Genomic DNA, 16,801 nt, shown 5'->3' on the forward strand with positions numbered 1-16,801 from the left:
GCCGTCTAGGGCGTCGGGAAACACCCAAGAGTAACAAGAAATCCGCAGCAAAACTCAAGAATCAAGTGCCACTAAATGCAACTCTCAAAGCAATGCACTTGACTCTTACTCAATCTCACTAGGATTAGCAATCAACCAAGGAGATGAGTGGAGAGTGTGTTCTCTAGCTCAATGTATGCCTCAAGTATTCAAATGTGCAAGAGTAAACCTCCCAAAGCTAGGCACCTTCTATTTAAAAGCCCCCTCAAAGAAATAGTCGTTGGCCACTTTCATTGGGCTAAAATCGGGGGCACCGGACGCTACCAAGCGAGCACCGGACGCTCGACCCCCTGCGTCCGGTGTTCTAGGGTTGGCCACGTTAAATATCGCGCGTCAAACTCTAACGGTCTCCTGCGGACCACCGAACGCGACCAAGTGAGCACTGGACACGTCTGGTACTCACCGGACTCGTGCGCAGAGAGTTTGTAAAACTCAGATCTCACCGGACTCGGAGCACCGGACGGTCCGGTGCTCACCAGACTCGTGCGCAGAGAGGGTTGCAAAACCCCCTCACACCAGACGCACACCACCGGATGCACGCAGAGCATCCGGTGCTCTCAGTCAGACACCCTCTGCTAAAATCAGGCCACACCGGACGCATGAACAGGGAACACCCTGCGTCCGGTGCAGTGCGTCCGGTGCTCAACCCTAACAGAGCCAAGCATTGACAGCACACCGGACGCTCAGGCCAGCGTCCGGTGCCTCCGCGTACTGCGTCCGGTGTGAGAAACACTCCCGTGACATCTCCAATTTCCTAACAACGCAATAGAAAATATACACTTAATTTTCTCAAAAGCACCGAATCTCGCCTCGCAAGCTCAGCGGGAGGGAGAGAGGAACCCACACCCCTCTCAACCCTAGGAACTCCACCTCCTTTGCAAATGTGCTAACACCAACAAGTGTCCACCACCAAAGTGCATATGTGTTAGCTTTTCACAAACATTTTCATCAAAGGAGTTAAGTTGGCACTTTACTAGATCCTAATGCATATGCTCAAGATATGGACCTAGTAGCACTTGATTCGAGAGATGACCGTGATTTCCCCTCTTGATAGTCGGCTATCTATCCTAAATTCGGTCAATCACTTCTCTACTCAACTTAGACTGGCAAAAGTAAAACCCTATGTTTATACCTTTGCATTGATCACTTTACTCCTCGTCTATCACCAAGATCTTCCCTTCATGTTTCATCCCTTTGTGATCATGTGGCCACCTTTCCATGCCACCATGCATCTTCATCACATGTGTTTCTATGCCTAACTCAAATCACTTAAACACAAGGTATTAGCAACTTGGTGTCATTAATTACCAAAACCAAACTTGGGCTTTCATCCTCCATGATCAGGATGGCGTGCTTCTTGCCGTGGGAGCACGGGAAGGCGCCCACGGGCGGCGGCGCCGCTGTCGCGCGGCCTCGTCATATGCCACGGTGGCCCCTTCCGCGTGGCCTTCATTTGGATTCAGGGCAGGCAATTGCATGCTCGTGTGTACTCCTCCGACGCCGGCGATGGCGTGGGCATCTAGAGGTCGACGTGCGCAGAGGAGGAGACAAAGATAGAGTCCACCACCTTGGGTGCTGGTGATGGTGACCATGCTCTAGCTCCGGCAACATGTTCGATGCAATGTCTTAGAGAGAGGTAAACTTACCAGAATGAGGAAGAGATAATTGTATGCAAACCAAGTCAACCAACCAAACAAGAAATCGTCCTAGCCAGGCTCAACCACAAAGGCAACCAAACAAAGAGGTCTTGGCTTGTTAGGGGTAGGCTTGGTGTAGCCTGGCTTGATTTTACTAGTCTGGCCAGGTTAGAAAACGAACCAAACACACCCTATGTTTTTGTGGTTGGAGAGAATCTCACACCAAGATGTATGGGTGTGTTTGGTTCCCATCCAGATGTGGCCAAATCTGCCCTGGGCTAGATTTCACATGTTTGGTTCCTTGTTCTAGGCTTGGGGCATGGCCAGGATGGGTCGGCCGTACGATGTTGGCCTGGCCAGCCTTGAAAGGCCAATTCGGCCTTCCCAACTGAGCCAGGCTCTGGCCAGCCTCCTGCCTAGGTTCCCGTCATTGCTCCCAAACTTCTTCTCTGCATCCTCCCGGTCCCCAACCCTACCTCCTCAGCAACTCCACGCCGGCGGCGGCGGCGTCCGTGAGGCAGGCCAGCGCGGAGACGAGACGCGCGAGGCGGCGGCGCCGGGCCGCCACATCAGGTAGCACCCCGCGGCAGCGTCCGCCCAGAGGAGCTAGCAGCGGCGGCGCCGGGCGAAGCCAAGCGCGCGGTGGCCGGAGATGCGGATGGGGAATCTCCGGTCGAGGCTCTCGGCGACGACGCGCATGCGTGGGCGCATCTCGGGGTCGGGCTCCTCGCACCGTGGGGTCGACTCGAGCACGACGTGGAAGACGGCCAGGACCTTCTTCTTGGCGTGCACCTCGCTGAGCAGTGTGGAGTCGACCACCTCCGAGCAGCGTGGGGTCGCCCAGGACCTTCTCCTTGGCGTGCACCTTGTCGTGCATCTCGCTCCGTGCTCGCGCCCGCTCCATGCGCCGGGCCATGCTCCGTGCACGCCGCGCCCTGGCCTCCAGGTCTTCGCTCGTCCGGTACTGCTCTCCAGGAAGCTGTATCCGTGTCCATGTGGTGCTCGCTAGGTGTTCATCATGTGGTCTCCAAGAAGCTATGCAGTTGTAGATGGGCAAGTGCAGGGGAGAAGATGATGGACTGCTGCTGGTGCTATGTTCCATGTTTTTTTTGTATGTTCGTGCTGAGCACCTGAGCTGCTGCCCGTCCGATGGCGTTGGTGAGAATTGGCGCACAGCAGGTGTTCGACGAATTATGTCAAAGGTGGTGAACTAACCTGTATAAAAAAGAGGTGACTCTATCCAAGCCAAACAACCCAACCAAACACACTAAAAGTTAGACAGGCTTAGATAATGCATGCAACCAAACAAGTCCATCTTGGCTCACTAGAGACAGGCTTGATCTAGCCTGGCTTATTTCCTAGCCAGGCTAGAAGAGAGACAGGAAACCAAACACACCCTATATTTCTGCAACTCGATGATGTTGGCGCATTTGAAGTTGCTTGTGCAAGACTTGTGAAAGATCCCACATTGCCAAAGGATCAAATCAACTTGGCAGAGTGGGCGATGAGGTGGCAGCGCCAGCATTAGCTGGAAGCAATCATGGATCCTCATCTGGATGGTGACTTCTCATCAGAATCACTAAAGAAGTTTGGTGAGATTGCAAAGAAATGTCTCGCTGATGATGGGAGAAGCATGCCATCAATGGGTGAGGTCCTGTGGCATCTTGAGTATGTGCTGTAGCTCCGTGAAGGTTACAAGCGAAATGTAGAGTTCGAAATATTTAGAAGCGGTGAGTTGGAATTCGCTGATATATCCTTTAGCCTCCCTCACATCAGAGAGGGGGAAGAGGAACGCCACTCTATGCCATCAAGTATCAGAGAGGAACTAGACACATGAGAACTTCTGACTTCAGCAAAAACTCACTGAAAAATCTTGCTTTGTAGCCATGATCTTGATGTAAAGTTGTGTTAGAGCATCTCCAAAAGCCTTTCTAAATCTCACTGTCTAAATCATCATTTGGAGAGCCATTTGCATAAAAATCGTTTTCTATATTTTTTTCACTCTCCAACAGTTTTGCTAAATCTCATGCACACTCTAGAGAGTCATTCTTGTCTTCTATATTTGGCTAGCGAAAAATTCAGAATAGACAATGTCTATATTTGGATGACCATTTAGAGAAGGAGGGTAATTTTTCATCAGAATCTCTATTCCTAGCATTTAGAAAGAATATATAGAGTCTCTTGGAGATGCTCTTATATTGTTCTCTTAGTTTTTTTAGCTGTGTCAGTTGCTTCTTATTCCTTTGGGCGTTCTTCCTGCCTGACAAGTGTAGAATAATAGTGTTTTTTTCTTGCGTAGATTACCAAACCCCGCCAAAAAAAGGACACAGAAGTGTCAAGATTTTCCTTGACATCTGTATCATGAAATTTGCATAACCACCGTCCATGTACTGCTGCCTGAATGACCTGTATAAATGACACTGACAACTATAGTGGATATCTTTAAGGATATATTGTTGACCTGGCTTCTTTGTACCAATGCATTGTAATTTGTAACCATGTCGCTGGCTTGCTGTTGCCAGTGAACAGTTCTAAAGTGCTGTGACAGGGATAATATGTTGAGACCACCAGATAACTGGAACCGATCAGAAAGTGTATATACTGAACACTGGCATTAGAATTCCACCCACCTATGCACGAAATAACCGTTTACGCAGTGACAGGCATAGTTGAACTGCACCAGATGACCTTTTTGTGCTTCAAGCCTAGGCAAGGTACCAAATCCAGGCAAAAGAAATTGAACTAACATTATCAAATGAAATAGTTTTGTTTATGCTTGCAAGGCTAATAGTCAACTGCATACAAGGGCCTATAATACTGATAAGCGATCCTGGATCTCAACATTTGCAATGGAATAGTAAAAACAACAAAATGTAGAACCACCACACATAACAAAATTAATTTGGCACATCAGTAAGCATGAGGATAGGAATTTCTACAACCAAACTGTATAAGAGTGAGTAGTAACGGCTATTAGGGATATGTGCATTCTGAAATCACAAAATCAAATCAATTCCTGTACACAATTATTAAAATAAGTGCTATTCAAAATCCTGTACGCAAGCATGAGACCCATCAATAATGACAACAACTCAGCGCTATACTTCCAACGCTGTGCACCAGTAAAGCAGTCTGATTTCTGGTCAGCTTATGAATGTCATAGTTATCATAATATTAACAAATTATAGCTTCAAAATTTTATAGCAAGAGTGAAACGTAAATAGATAAGTATCATTTCGGTTCTCGATTTTTATGAATACTTGATAATTTTTTTCTCCCGTTGCAACGCACGCACACGTTTGCTAATAAAAAGTTTAAATGGAGACGAATGGCTTTACTTTTTAGTATGGAGTATATATAGTAAATAAAATAATAGACTTGTCGTCTTCCCTCAAACCCAACTTGAAATATGTTCGAGGCCCGGCCTAAAATCAAGTACCTCGAGCCCAACTTGTGTTCGAGGCCCGGCCAAAAAATCAAGCCTGCCAGAGAGCTCGTTGACAGCCCGCTGCCCTCAGGCTCAGCTCACAGCTCACCTCCTCTCTCTTCTCGACTCCTCTCTTCTCCGTCTCCTCCCGATCCCGGTCGGGGGAATTTGTTGGGGGAGAAGAAGCGAGGGGGAGAGAGCTAAACTAGGGTTCAGGGGATTCGGGGCCGAGAGGTGCACGATGAGCATCGTGCCCAAGGAGACGATTGAGGTCATCGCTCAGAGCGTCGGCATCCCCAGCCTCGGCGCCGATGTCGCCGTCGCGCTCGCCCCCGACGTCGAATACCGCCTCCGCGAGATCATGCAGGTCAGGCCCCGCCCCCCTTGCCTAGGGTGTACTTGTTTATGATGTGAGAATTGAGATGGAATGTTGAGGGCTGCATGATGGGATAAACTTGTCAAGTGAGATGGTGTTTGTTTTTCGACTGCTACAACTGGTGGAAAAGTCTTTTTTTTTATTTTTTTCAACTGATAATTCGAGTTATGCTACTTAATTAGTTGAGCGCATACAATTCTTTCCCTTTAGGGATGTAGAACTTAGTTGGACATCATAATTTTGTCAAAGTACTAGTGGGGTTTGATACGGAAGACTGTCCTACGGCCAGATATTTCATTAGCTAGTGTTTTTCATAATTCATTTCTTTGTGGATACTGTCTTTTCCCTTTCTGCCGCTTGTGCTAATTTATGCTAAACTTATAATCACACAAGTCTTCATGAAACCTTGCAGTTTTACTACTTCTTCTGCCATTGTGATGATCCCATTTTCTGTGTTTTGCATCAGGAATCCATTAAATGTATGCGGCATGCAAAGCGGACTGTTCTGACGGCGGATGATGTTGACAGTGCCCTGGGCCTCAGGAATGTTGAGGTGAATTACCTTCCTATGCTAAAATTTTTGGATACTTGCAATGTAGGCTTATATAGGTCCACTATGGAAAAAGTCTACATCACCCCCTGAACTATAGGGTGGTGTCTACTTTACCCCTCGAACTATGAAACAGTCTAATTTACCTCTGAACTATCCAAAACCGTTCAAATCACACCTCTGAGTGGTTTTTTATGGCGGTTTTGCTACAGTAACTATAGTTTTGCTACAGTAATTGTGGTTTTGACTTTTTCTTTTTCTCTATTTGTTTTCATATAATCTTTGAAAAATCATAGAAAAAATATAAAATATAAAATCTAATTTTGTTGGACTCCGCATGAGTAGATCTACGCAATGAATATATAATGTGTTATACTTTAATACAAATTTTTTCTATAATTTAAATTAGTTAGAAAAATCAATTTTATCTGTAATTAATTGGAATAATTCATAGCTGCAGCTTCTGTGGTCCAATTGTGGTGAAATTTTTATGGTGGACTAATTATTCTACGCTTGAACTATAGTAAATATTTCATACTCAATGGATCATAAACCTAAGTTATTATGGTGAATTATTAAAGTAGTTATATATTTAATTATATTTAACAAGCATAAACCTGAATAACCGGAATTAACTTAGTTATACATGATCCGATGAGTATGAAATATTTACTATAGTTCAAGCATAGAATAATTAGTCCATCATAAAAATTTCACTACAATTGGACCACAGGAGCTGCAACTATGATTTATTCCAATTAATTACAGATAAAATTTGATTTTTCTAACTAATTTAAAGCTACAGAAAAAAATTGTACTAAAGTATACCATATTATATATTCATTACGTAGATCTACTCATATGGAGTCCAACAAAATTAGATTTTCTATTTTATGATTTTTCTATGATTTTCTATGATTTTTTAAAGCTTATATGAAAACAAATAGGGAAAAAGAAAAAGTCAAAACCACAGTATTGTAGCAAAACCGCTATCAAAAACCGTCTGGGGGTGATTTAAACGGTTTTGGATAGTTTAGGGGGTAAATTAGACTGTTTCATAGTTCGGGGGGTAAAGTAGACACCACCCTATAGTTCAGGGGGTGATGTAGACTTTTTCCGGTCCACTATGCACTTGTGAATTGGTAGCTAATAAATTTAGAATCCTTTTTTTTGTCGTATTGTTTTTCTGAATCATGTTCAGAACTTCCAAAACGTGTAACTACAACCAACTTTTAGATTTTGATAAGTATCTTTATGGTATGTAAATGATATTCAACTTACGACCTCCACTTGCATATTTGGTTCAGTAAACAATCGAACAAGTAGTTTTTGGAGGATGATTCCATGTATTTGTTATCTCGAAATTCCATCTCAGAAATCTTTAGAAAAATTGGTTTTTGCTTTACTGGTACATAGTTGTTTTTACTACAGTTGTAATATTGGTTCCTCAGTTCATAGATGTAATTTTCTGACTAGAATTTTCTCAGCAAGTAAAGCTCTTTGATTAGCTTCTTTTTGTTGAAACTGACTGCCTTATGCAATTTTTCGTCATACTTTTATATTGAAGAGTGTCAAAATTCCTCTGCTAGACCTTATTTTGTTTGAACTGACTCTGCTGTTTCATTACTATGGGTTCTCAATCAGCCTGTGTATGGATTTGCTTCTGGTGACCCATTGCGTTTTAAGAGAGCTGTTGGGCATAAAGATCTCTTCTATCTTGATGATCGGGAGGTAGACTTCAAAGAGGTAGGGGCAATATTAATGATTATTAAATTTTCGTACCACTTATTTCAAAATCATTAATTTGAAATGTTTCTTCATGGTTGGTGTTATGCAGATTATTGAAGCTCCTCTGCCCAAAGCCCCACTGGACACATCAGTTGTAGCCCATTGGCTAGCGATTGAGGGGGTACAGCCTGCAATACCGGAGAATCCTGCTATTGACGGTTTGCTCTTTTTGTCCAGAGATTTATAGTCCTTTTCTCCTTGGCAAGATGTAGTTACATTCTTCTCTAATATTGAGAGAAAAAACACTTGTTGTGACAAATAGCATTTTATTTCAGCAATTGTACCACCAACTGAAAATAAAAGGTCTGAGCATGGTAAGGATGATGGACTGCCAGTTGACATCAAGCTTCCTGTTAAGCATGTATTATCTAGAGAACTACAGGTACTTTGATTATGATACTGTGCAATATTGCTCATATATTTCCAAGAAACTTATATACCTCTTCACTATTTGGTTTTGCAGATGTACTTTGATAAAATAGCTGAGCTTACTATGAGTAGATCTGATACATCCCTTTTTAAAGAAGCTTTAGTGAGCTTGGCAAAAGATTCTGGTCTTCATCCTTTGGTTCCTTACTTTTCCTACTTCATTGCAGACGAGGTTGTACAGTAGCTTTCTTGCTTTTGGTGTTATTTTCTTGAGATGGAATTACTTAAGTGTGTATCCATCTGAATTTCAGGTTACCCGGAGTTTGGGTGATCTTCCTGTTTTATTTGCTCTAATGAGAGTAGTCCAAAGTCTTCTCCGTAATCCACATATTCATATTGAACCTTATGTAAGTGGTAAACCATAAAGTTTTGATAGTTCATGTGTGTGACTTATTTTTTAGTCATTTTGGATATTCTTTTCATCATATTAGTCCTAAATTAGCAATATTTGTCTTGATTTGTAGTTGCACCAGCTGATGCCATCAATGATCACTTGCATTGTTGCAAAAAGGCTAGGGCATAGGCTCTCAGATAATCACTGGGAACTTAGAGACTTCTCTGCCAATTTGGTCGCCTCGGTATGTCGGAGGTGAGTGATATGTGAAGGGTGTCAGTAGGTCCTTTGTATAATTATCAAATTTTAATTCAATTACATTTATGATTTCAACTCCTTGGTCCCATATTATACTCTTAAAGAACAGCTCATATGAAAGGTGCCCATGAAAGTGCTTTATCTTAGTTATTGCTAAAATGCTATCTTATCGACAGGTTTAAGATGAAGGTCAATTCAATAATAGTTTGACCACCATTTCATACTCTTTCTTCCATATATATAAGATTTTATTACTATTTTGTGGGATCTTGCTATATATGACATGATCAGTTTCATGGCAACTTACATCTTCTTTAGCGGAGAACATACCAATAAACCATTGCATGGCTTTGCGGCTTTGCTACTGAGTACACTACATATTGTGTTCCTTTTAGAGACCAAATGGTAAATAAATATTTTCACTATGCTGTGTGTGGACAGAAGATTTATTTCAGTTCTATCTTCATGCATTTGTTGGGCGGGTCATGACTTGTTCGTGTCTTATGTGTTCCCCATAAATCCATTTTCTTTTGGAATTGATAGATCCATAGCCTTTTGCATACTCTGCTCATGGAGTGTGAGTCCTTTTCTAAATGATAATCTCTAGCTCTCTTTGCTAATTGGTCTTTTCTGTATGTAGTAATTGGCTAATTGCCTTAATAATTTTCTCATGACATTGTTGATCAACTGAAGATTATCGTTTTCAGGTTTGGTCATGTCTATCACAACCTTCAAAATCGGTTAACTAAAACATTGATCCATGCATTTCTTGATCCTGCCAAATCACTGACACAACATTATGGTGCTGTTCAAGGGATATCTGCATTGGGTCCCAGCGCGGTAGATCCCATTCAAAACTCACTTTTTGTATTAGTTTTGCACTGGCTGATGTTTTTTTCTGCTTGCCAGATTAGACTTCTTCTTTTGCCCAACCTTGTAACATATATGCAACTTCTGGAGCCGGAACTGCAGCTTGAGAAGCAGAAAAACGAGATGAAAAGGAAGGAAGCTTGGCGTGTTTATGGTGCCTTGCTGGTGAGTTTAGAGTTTTCAGTCAATATAATGTTTTCTGTATTTTGGTTCACCAACTAATTCCAAGCAAAGTCTCTCACCACTGGGATGCATTTTTTAGTGTGCTGCAGGCAAATGCTTGTATGATCGGTTGAAATTATTTCCTGGTTTGCTTTCTCCATCGATGCGGCCTCTTTTACGGAGCAACAAAAGGGTCTCAACCAACAACCCAAGTAAGTGTTGAATATAAGCACACTATCAGTTGAATATATGCCAGTAGACACATGTTGACTGGCGGTTAAGTGCCAAATGGTCCTTGCTGTCAGCAGTTGAATTAGTAGAGTTTGAAAGTAAAGAGTATGTTGCGCTGCAAATTTCAGATAAGCGAAAATCTAGCACAAATCTCTCTGCAACTCAGCCACCTCTGAAGAAGATGGCAACAGACGCAACAGCCAACTCCATGGCCTCAGCTTCCATGGGAGGAAACATGCAAGGTGCCATGGATGGCTTTCCTAACCAGTTAGCCAACCCTGGCATGATGCAGGCCTCGTCCTCTGGCCAGATAGTGGAGAGCATCCCATCAGCTGTGATCCGGAGAGATCAGGGCAGTGATCTCGCACAGAGAGTTTCTGCAGTGCTTAGGCAAGCTTGGAAGGAGGATCAGGACACCGGTCATCTCTTGGGGTCTCTGTACGATGTCTTTGGTGAAGCCATCTTCTCCTTTGTCCAACCACCAGAGATATCCTTGTTTGTGTAGAGAGGAAATGCATAGGCGAGGGTTTCATTAATCTACGCTATTGTAGGGATATTTTGCAGAGTTCACGAAGCGCTATAATGTAATGCCAGCTGTAGTTTACTCAGTACTGCATGTATTTGTAACATATTCCAGTTATGTATACTATGTTGCATAGCCTGCTGCTGCTGCAAATTTACAACTGTATGTTACTGTAGCTAGAACTAGAGCACCTGCAGCAGCTGTGGCGTTAGGCGTTAAGCAGAAGCGAACAGTTTCAAGTATGTCTATCTACATGCATTTTGTGGTGGCGTTAACATTCAGGTGGCATAGTTTGCTTTTGTAAGTGCTTACTCTTCATCCAAAATAAGGACACAGTTAACGCGTGACCTGTTGTGCACTAGGACGTGACCTTGTTCATCTTCCACCTTAGGCATCCGCCTCTGTCTCTGCCTTCCTCACCTGCTGTTCCTAGCTAGTGGTTGGGTTGCCCCACCACTTGCCCTCGTCACCCTCCTTGTCCTCATCCCTGTTGTCAGCCATCGCCCCGCCATGGGCGTGCTAGAGAGCTTCGGTGAACCCTAGCGCGCTAGTGGTGGTTGCCTTCTTCCCCCCCTCCTGCGATGATAAGCTCTTGTCGTGGCTACCTTCCTCTTCTCCCCCCCCCCTCCTACGATGATAAGCTCTTGTCGTGGCTACCTTCCTCTAGCCATGGCATCCCTGGCCCTCCTTGGCTTGGGTGCCTCCACCACCATCAGGGCCCAAACCGTTCAGCCTCCTTCCTTGCTGCCTGGGCGGTCTACCTCTCTAGGGCCTCTTCCTTCTAAGCTCACTGGAGTTGGCTTCCTTCTCCCTCTCTGGTGACCTCCTCGTCGTCTTCGACAAGCTTCTCGTCGAAACCCTATGTGACTTCTTCCTCTCTGCACGTGTAGAGCTCGCGGTGAGCACAGGAGGGAGGAAGAGAGGCGGTGGAGGAAGGAGAAGAATGCGGGGAGAAGGCGAGTGCGAGGGCGACTGGTTGCGCATGCCTACCGCGTATTAGAGTTTGCGCTAAATAAGTGCCATTCTAGTCTTGTATGCTTGTCACAAAATAAACGTCATTCTCACACATTTTTCTTCTTCCAATTCATCTCTGTTTTCTCTTCTCCAATACATTTCTATCTTTTCCGTTTCCTGAAATTGACCTGCACTGATCCCTTGATGTGAGGAACAGTGGCTCAGATTTATGATGTAATATCACATCCTTTCCAGGGTCTTGCATGAAAAATGACCGGCTAAAACTAAAAAAAAAAAACATGTACGTGACGATATGAGCCCCTCGCGGGTTTGGTTCCCTCCCTTATCCTATTTCGCTCATGGCGCTTCTCCTGCGCCTCGCTGCTCCGTCAGCGCCGCCCCGGCGGAGCTCCGGCGGCAGGGCTTTGCCGCGCGTCGTCCTCCCGGAGGCCATTTCCAGTGAGTGCCACCCAAGTCCTCCTCCGTCCGTTTCCCTCTTTTCCTTGCATGGCCATTCCCTCTTTTTCTTTGGAATTTGGTCTAATACCTGACTACCTGTAGACGTGCCACGCCTCAATTTCTCGTGGCCTCCGTTCCTATCGTTTCACGCTGGCTTATCCAATCCATTGCTCCTCTGAGCAGCAGTTACCTCCAGCCCGTGTGCTCTTCTGGTCTCTATCGCCTCCGAACTGCTGCGCACCGGAGCTGCTCGACGAAATGCTCGTTGCTCGCCATCTCCTCTCTACTTCGGTTCTTTCTGTTTGTTGTACTTGTGCGTGTGCCACTGAATGTTACTGCAAGCTGCTGGTCTGGTGCTCAGTGCTGTAGTCGTCACAGTGAGGTTTCTATGAATCGCAGTGATAGGAGCTTTAGGGACTCTGAAATCTTGCGAGAGTGCGAGACGATGTCTCATGGGCCATTGTGTTTTGGTTGATCCATTTTCCAATGGCTGCCTGGAGATGTGTTTGATACCAGGTTCACAACTTCAATATATAATCTCAAAGTCAGCGTGTGCGGGGACTGCCCAATACAGCCTTTATTTTTTAATCTTGTTTGGGCAGATGACAACTCTTGGCATCCAGATCCTTTCCCCCATAACCTTTTGTTAGTGATGATAATTTGGTCTGAGAGAGGGCCTGTTGTTAAACATGTCGACGATTAACTAGTCTTAGCAAGTTTTTCTTGCTCTTTCTTGTGATGTGAGAGAAGAGGGCAGTATTATCCTAAGAGGTGTTGTTTGACTTCAGTATAGCTGTGCTAATGCTTAGCTAGGTGCTTTTGTTATTGTGAGGGGCTCTTATGCAATATGCACTCCCTTTAAAAGGAAATACAGCTTTGACCTTTGAATAGCCTCCATTCTAGAACTTGCTTCTATCACGTATTCACGTCCACATCTCTCCATTGCTACATAGCAGCATATATCTCTGGTTACTTGCACTATGCGCTTAAAGTGAGTGCTTTTGTAACAAAATCACTCACTTTAAGTTTGTAAATTCTTTGTTTGCCTAGAAGAGTATTGCCACTTGGTCTTTAATGTTTCATCCTTGCTTTGTGGTTCTGCCTGAAAACCAGGAAAGAAAAATTCCATCTTTTTGTTGCCATTCCCATGCATGTATTATTTCCATAGGATCACATTGTTAAGTTAATATGGTCATTGTATTGGGTAGAGTTTAACTTTACACCTGTTTAGTTAATTTAATGAAGTATTTGACAGCATTAAGAATGTGTAAGTTAGTGCTCATTTTTGTGTTTTTTTCTAGAATGTGATGTCACTACTGATCATGATTAACCAAATTTATAATCCATCTTTCTGACAAAGTCATTGCAATACTTACACAATGTCATGCAAAATTTTACTCTAGGTAACTAATTCACTTTTTACATGCAGAACAATCATTTCTTCTTCCTTTACGAGTTGACAACACTGCAAGTCTGTCCTGTCCTATTAAGTGTTCAGCGGCTCGGCATGCCCCATCACTGATTGATCACACCGATTCTAGGAATGGTGGCATCCATGCAGCTAGTGTATATGGACATGATCTCATGAAATCCATATCTGATCTTCAGGTATGATGGTGAGTCCCTTTCTCTATTTTTAGCATGTATCACCTGTTAACATAAACAACCCTTTAATTTAAAATAAGGCATAAGGGGACTTAACTTTTCCTAATAATTAAAACTAACCTAGTACTGTCTTATTGAACACAGCTTAAATTTTTCTCCTTGCAAATTTTGTATGGAAACCTCAGCTATAATAACTCATTATTTTCTTATACTTGTCGCAGGAAGTTGTATTTTCTTCTTTTAGCAAAGCATGTCTTCTCAGTAGTTGTATCATATATGGTCTACCACCCAGTTGTATAGCAGAACCATGTGAGCAAGCATACTCTCTCCCTAACATGCCTTTGCTATTCGCGATAGCCATGGTTGGTGCTACTGTTGGAGGTAAGCTCATCACACTCTTAACTTATAAGAATCTTTCAGGCATAGAACGTTGGTTGGAGCTTGAGAACTGATTGTGGATTTAAAGATGACAATACACAGTGGACGGTTTCCTTACTTCTGTGTTTATGTTTTTTAATGGTCATCAACATCATATGTTGTTACAAATGATTTAAATATCTGAGCATTAAGAGCACACACTAAATCACTTCTAATTCCATGGAAATGCAAGAGCATGCTATGCACTCTTGCAAGTTAATACTTGTCAAACACAACTTTTTTATGTTTGATTGCTTCTTCCCCAGTTTCTTATTTAGCTGTGCATTTTGTTAAATATAAAACATTATACATAGGAATGCATATTCAGATGCAACAAATGCAGAGTGCAAAGAAAATTACATTTAGGAGCATCCTAGTTATCATACCTATGTTCGATTGCTTTTTCCCCAGTTTCCTTATTTAGCAGTGCATTTTTGTTAAATTTAAACATAATACACAGCAACTGAAACAGATGCAAATGCAAATGCAACAAAGAATGAATGCAAAGAAAATTACATTTAGGAGCATCCTAGTTATCTTACTGATTACCTTCCCTGTTTCTTTTAACTATAACTGGGTTGTTGATTTTGCATGCATGGTTTCTGCATCATGTTGAACAATTCAGATATCCTGTAGGGCTCCTTGCGAGACAGAGGAGAGGGGAGCTTGCACGTCTAAATGATCAATTACGTCAGATAAATGCTGCACTGAGAAGACAAGCCAAGATTGAATCTTATGCTCCTGCCTTGAGCTATGCCCCAGTTGGTAGTAAGATACCGGAATCAGAAGTTATTGTTGATCCTCAGAAAGAGCGCCTAATTGCATATCTCAGGACTGGGAAGAACTATCTGAGAAACCAAGCTCCTGAGAAGGCATTTCCTGAGTTTAAGGCAGCTCTTGATCTTGCACAATCTTTAGGTGATCATGTTGAAGAGAAGAAGGCAGCACGAGGATTAGGTTTGTTCATTATTTTGTGAAATTATAGTTTCATGGTTTGGTTTCACAGATAGTTTCATGGAATTGTGAGAATATTCCTTTTTTGATTTGGTTAAATGCTACATAGTATGCAGGAGTACAAGTTCAAAAATGTTAACGAAGGAAAATATTTTCAGGCATGTTTAACCAAGTTAAAAATTGATCATATAAACATAATAGAATTGTTAGTGTGTCCCCCATTAAACTTGAAGTTCTTTCCCCCCTCACCATACAGCAAAAATGCAAACCACAGACAGTCTGATGTGTTTGTGAAAAGTAACGAAGTTGCTTTGCATTCGCCAGGGGCATCCTTGCAAAGACAAGGCAAGTACAAGGAAGCCATAAATTATCACTCCATGGTGCTAAACATCTCCAAGATGACCGGAGAGGATGCAGGTGTCACTGAAGCATACGGAGCAATAGCAGATTGCTACACCGAGCTTGGTGAGCTCGAGAAGGCAGGCAAGTTCTATGATAAGTACATAGCAAGATTGGAGAATGAATGAGAACAACAGCGCTGATCGGAAAAATCTGTGAGAGCAAAGACAAAGATAATGCTAATCGTGTCTCTATCTTTTTTTTTGCTTGCCATGTATTCTACTGTAGATGTGCAGTTCCCAGCTGGAACTGATGTTTGCTATCACGACTCGAGTTTCTTTTTGGCGGAATTATCTAAGATGTTTAGGTACAGATCAGTATCATGCCGTGTACGTAGTTGTTTTGATAATTAGTGGCTCAAATGGTCCGTACATGCACTCTTGTCAATGTGCTATTTTGTGCTGGTTTAATTTTGTAGTTTTGCTATATCATGCCCTTGGTGAAAATCTTTCCTCCTACTCATGAATAGGCTTTCCGTTTCTTTTCCTTTTTTTCCTTTTTAAATAACGTACATGGAATAAAAGTAAGATTCCAGTGAAATTTTTCCCTCCCACAAATCAACTTTAGTTACTCTAAATTTACATTTAACTTGTACTAGAGTTCAATGTTTTATGATCGTCCGATTAATCATGATTAATCATTCTTACAGGTACTTAGCATTTCTTTAGGGCTTCCGATTCGATTAGAGTGATTAGAAACCTAATCGTTTGATTAATCATGATTAATAATGATTAATTGTTAATTAATCGTGATTAATCGTCGATTAAGTCTCTTGCCCAATTAGAGCTTAATTGGCAGATGGGCTGCTTTTGGCCAGGGCTAAATTTATTTTGGCTAGACCTATTAGAGTTTCTCTTATATACCTCACCTCCACTTTCTCTCTCTCCTTAGTTCTTACTCTCAACTCTAGCCGTTAGCTGCTGAGCTTGTTGCTCATGCATTTGCTGAGCTGCTGAGCCTGTGTGCATCTCACTCCCTCCTCTCTCCCTTCTAGTTTCAATCCAAGCAACCTGTTGCTGCTTGCTGCTTCCTCCTCCCTCTTCCCTGCTGTCTGCTTCCTCCTCCCCCTTGCTGCAACTACAACTATATACATATATGATATAGTCATGCTATGTGCTAGACGATTAGACCGATCAGAGGTTGATTAATCGTCCTGATCGGTACCAGACAGATTAGAAACGATAAGCCGATTAGAAAAAATTGTTAGAGTTAATGTGGTTGTTTTGGTACAATTTCATGATATGTTTGGGTGGAAAGTCGCCTATCCCACACTACAATTTTAGTTAATGTCAACTTATGTTAGATTTACACTCAACTTGTACTAGAGTTATGGTGATTATTTTGCTGTAATTTCTAGATAGAATTGGTGTAGGCCTTGTTTAGTTCCTA

At 42.7% G+C, this 16,801-nt stretch overlaps 2 protein-coding genes across 4 annotated transcripts; both read left to right on the forward strand.

The window, feature by feature from the left end:
* On the forward strand, window positions 5,175-10,914 carry LOC8068710 (transcription initiation factor TFIID subunit 6). Of its 2 annotated transcripts, XM_021454277.1 has the most exons (12): window positions 5,179-5,470; window positions 5,946-6,032; window positions 7,674-7,775; window positions 7,867-7,975; window positions 8,093-8,199; window positions 8,281-8,418; window positions 8,498-8,593; window positions 8,711-8,835; window positions 9,546-9,678; window positions 9,748-9,873; window positions 9,971-10,082; window positions 10,230-10,914. In XM_021454277.1, the coding sequence occupies exons 1-12, from the start codon at window positions 5,345-5,347 to the stop codon at window positions 10,604-10,606; spliced, it is 1,638 nt and encodes a 545-aa protein (XP_021309952.1). In that variant the 5' UTR covers window positions 5,179-5,344; the 3' UTR covers window positions 10,607-10,914. The 2 variants fall into 2 exon arrangements, with proteins under 2 accessions (XP_021309951.1, XP_021309952.1); XM_021454276.1 differs by having other exon boundaries at window positions 5,175-5,470; window positions 9,546-9,873.
* On the forward strand, window positions 11,892-15,838 carry LOC8064651 (protein FLUORESCENT IN BLUE LIGHT, chloroplastic). 2 transcript variants are annotated; one of them, XM_002459940.2, is made up of 5 exons: window positions 11,892-12,037; window positions 13,467-13,645; window positions 13,864-14,023; window positions 14,696-15,016; window positions 15,338-15,838. In XM_002459940.2, the coding sequence occupies exons 1-5, from the start codon at window positions 11,938-11,940 to the stop codon at window positions 15,538-15,540; spliced, it is 963 nt and encodes a 320-aa protein (XP_002459985.1). In that variant the 5' UTR covers window positions 11,892-11,937; the 3' UTR covers window positions 15,541-15,838. The 2 variants fall into 2 exon arrangements, with proteins under 2 accessions (XP_002459985.1, XP_021310495.1); XM_021454820.1 differs by lacking the exon at window positions 11,892-12,037 and having other exon boundaries at window positions 13,467-13,653; window positions 15,338-15,799.

This window comes from Sorghum bicolor, chromosome 2 (genome assembly GCF_000003195.3).
Source record: "Sorghum bicolor cultivar BTx623 chromosome 2, Sorghum_bicolor_NCBIv3, whole genome shotgun sequence".
In the NCBI taxonomy this organism is placed as follows: Eukaryota; Viridiplantae; Streptophyta; class Magnoliopsida; order Poales; family Poaceae; genus Sorghum; species Sorghum bicolor.

Bases quoted from the DNA above. Each gene is read 5' to 3' on its own strand.
- LOC8068710 (XM_021454276.1), top strand. From the start codon at position 5,345: ATGAGCATCGTGCCCAAGGAGACGATTGAGGTCATCGCTCAGAGCGTC. The intron at 6,033-7,673 runs GTGAATTACCTT...GTTCTCAATCAG, and splicing joins TGGGCCTCAGGAATGTTGAG to CCTGTGTATGGATTTGCTTC. The intron at 10,083-10,229 runs GTAAGTGTTGAA...TGCAAATTTCAG, and splicing joins GGTCTCAACCAACAACCCAA to ATAAGCGAAAATCTAGCACA.
- LOC8064651 (XM_002459940.2), top strand. From the start codon at position 11,938: ATGGCGCTTCTCCTGCGCCTCGCTGCTCCGTCAGCGCCGCCCCGGCGG. The intron at 12,038-13,466 runs GTGAGTGCCACC...TTTTACATGCAG, and splicing joins CCTCCCGGAGGCCATTTCCA to AACAATCATTTCTTCTTCCT. The intron at 15,017-15,337 runs GTTTGTTCATTA...TGCATTCGCCAG, and splicing joins GAAGGCAGCACGAGGATTAG to GGGCATCCTTGCAAAGACAA.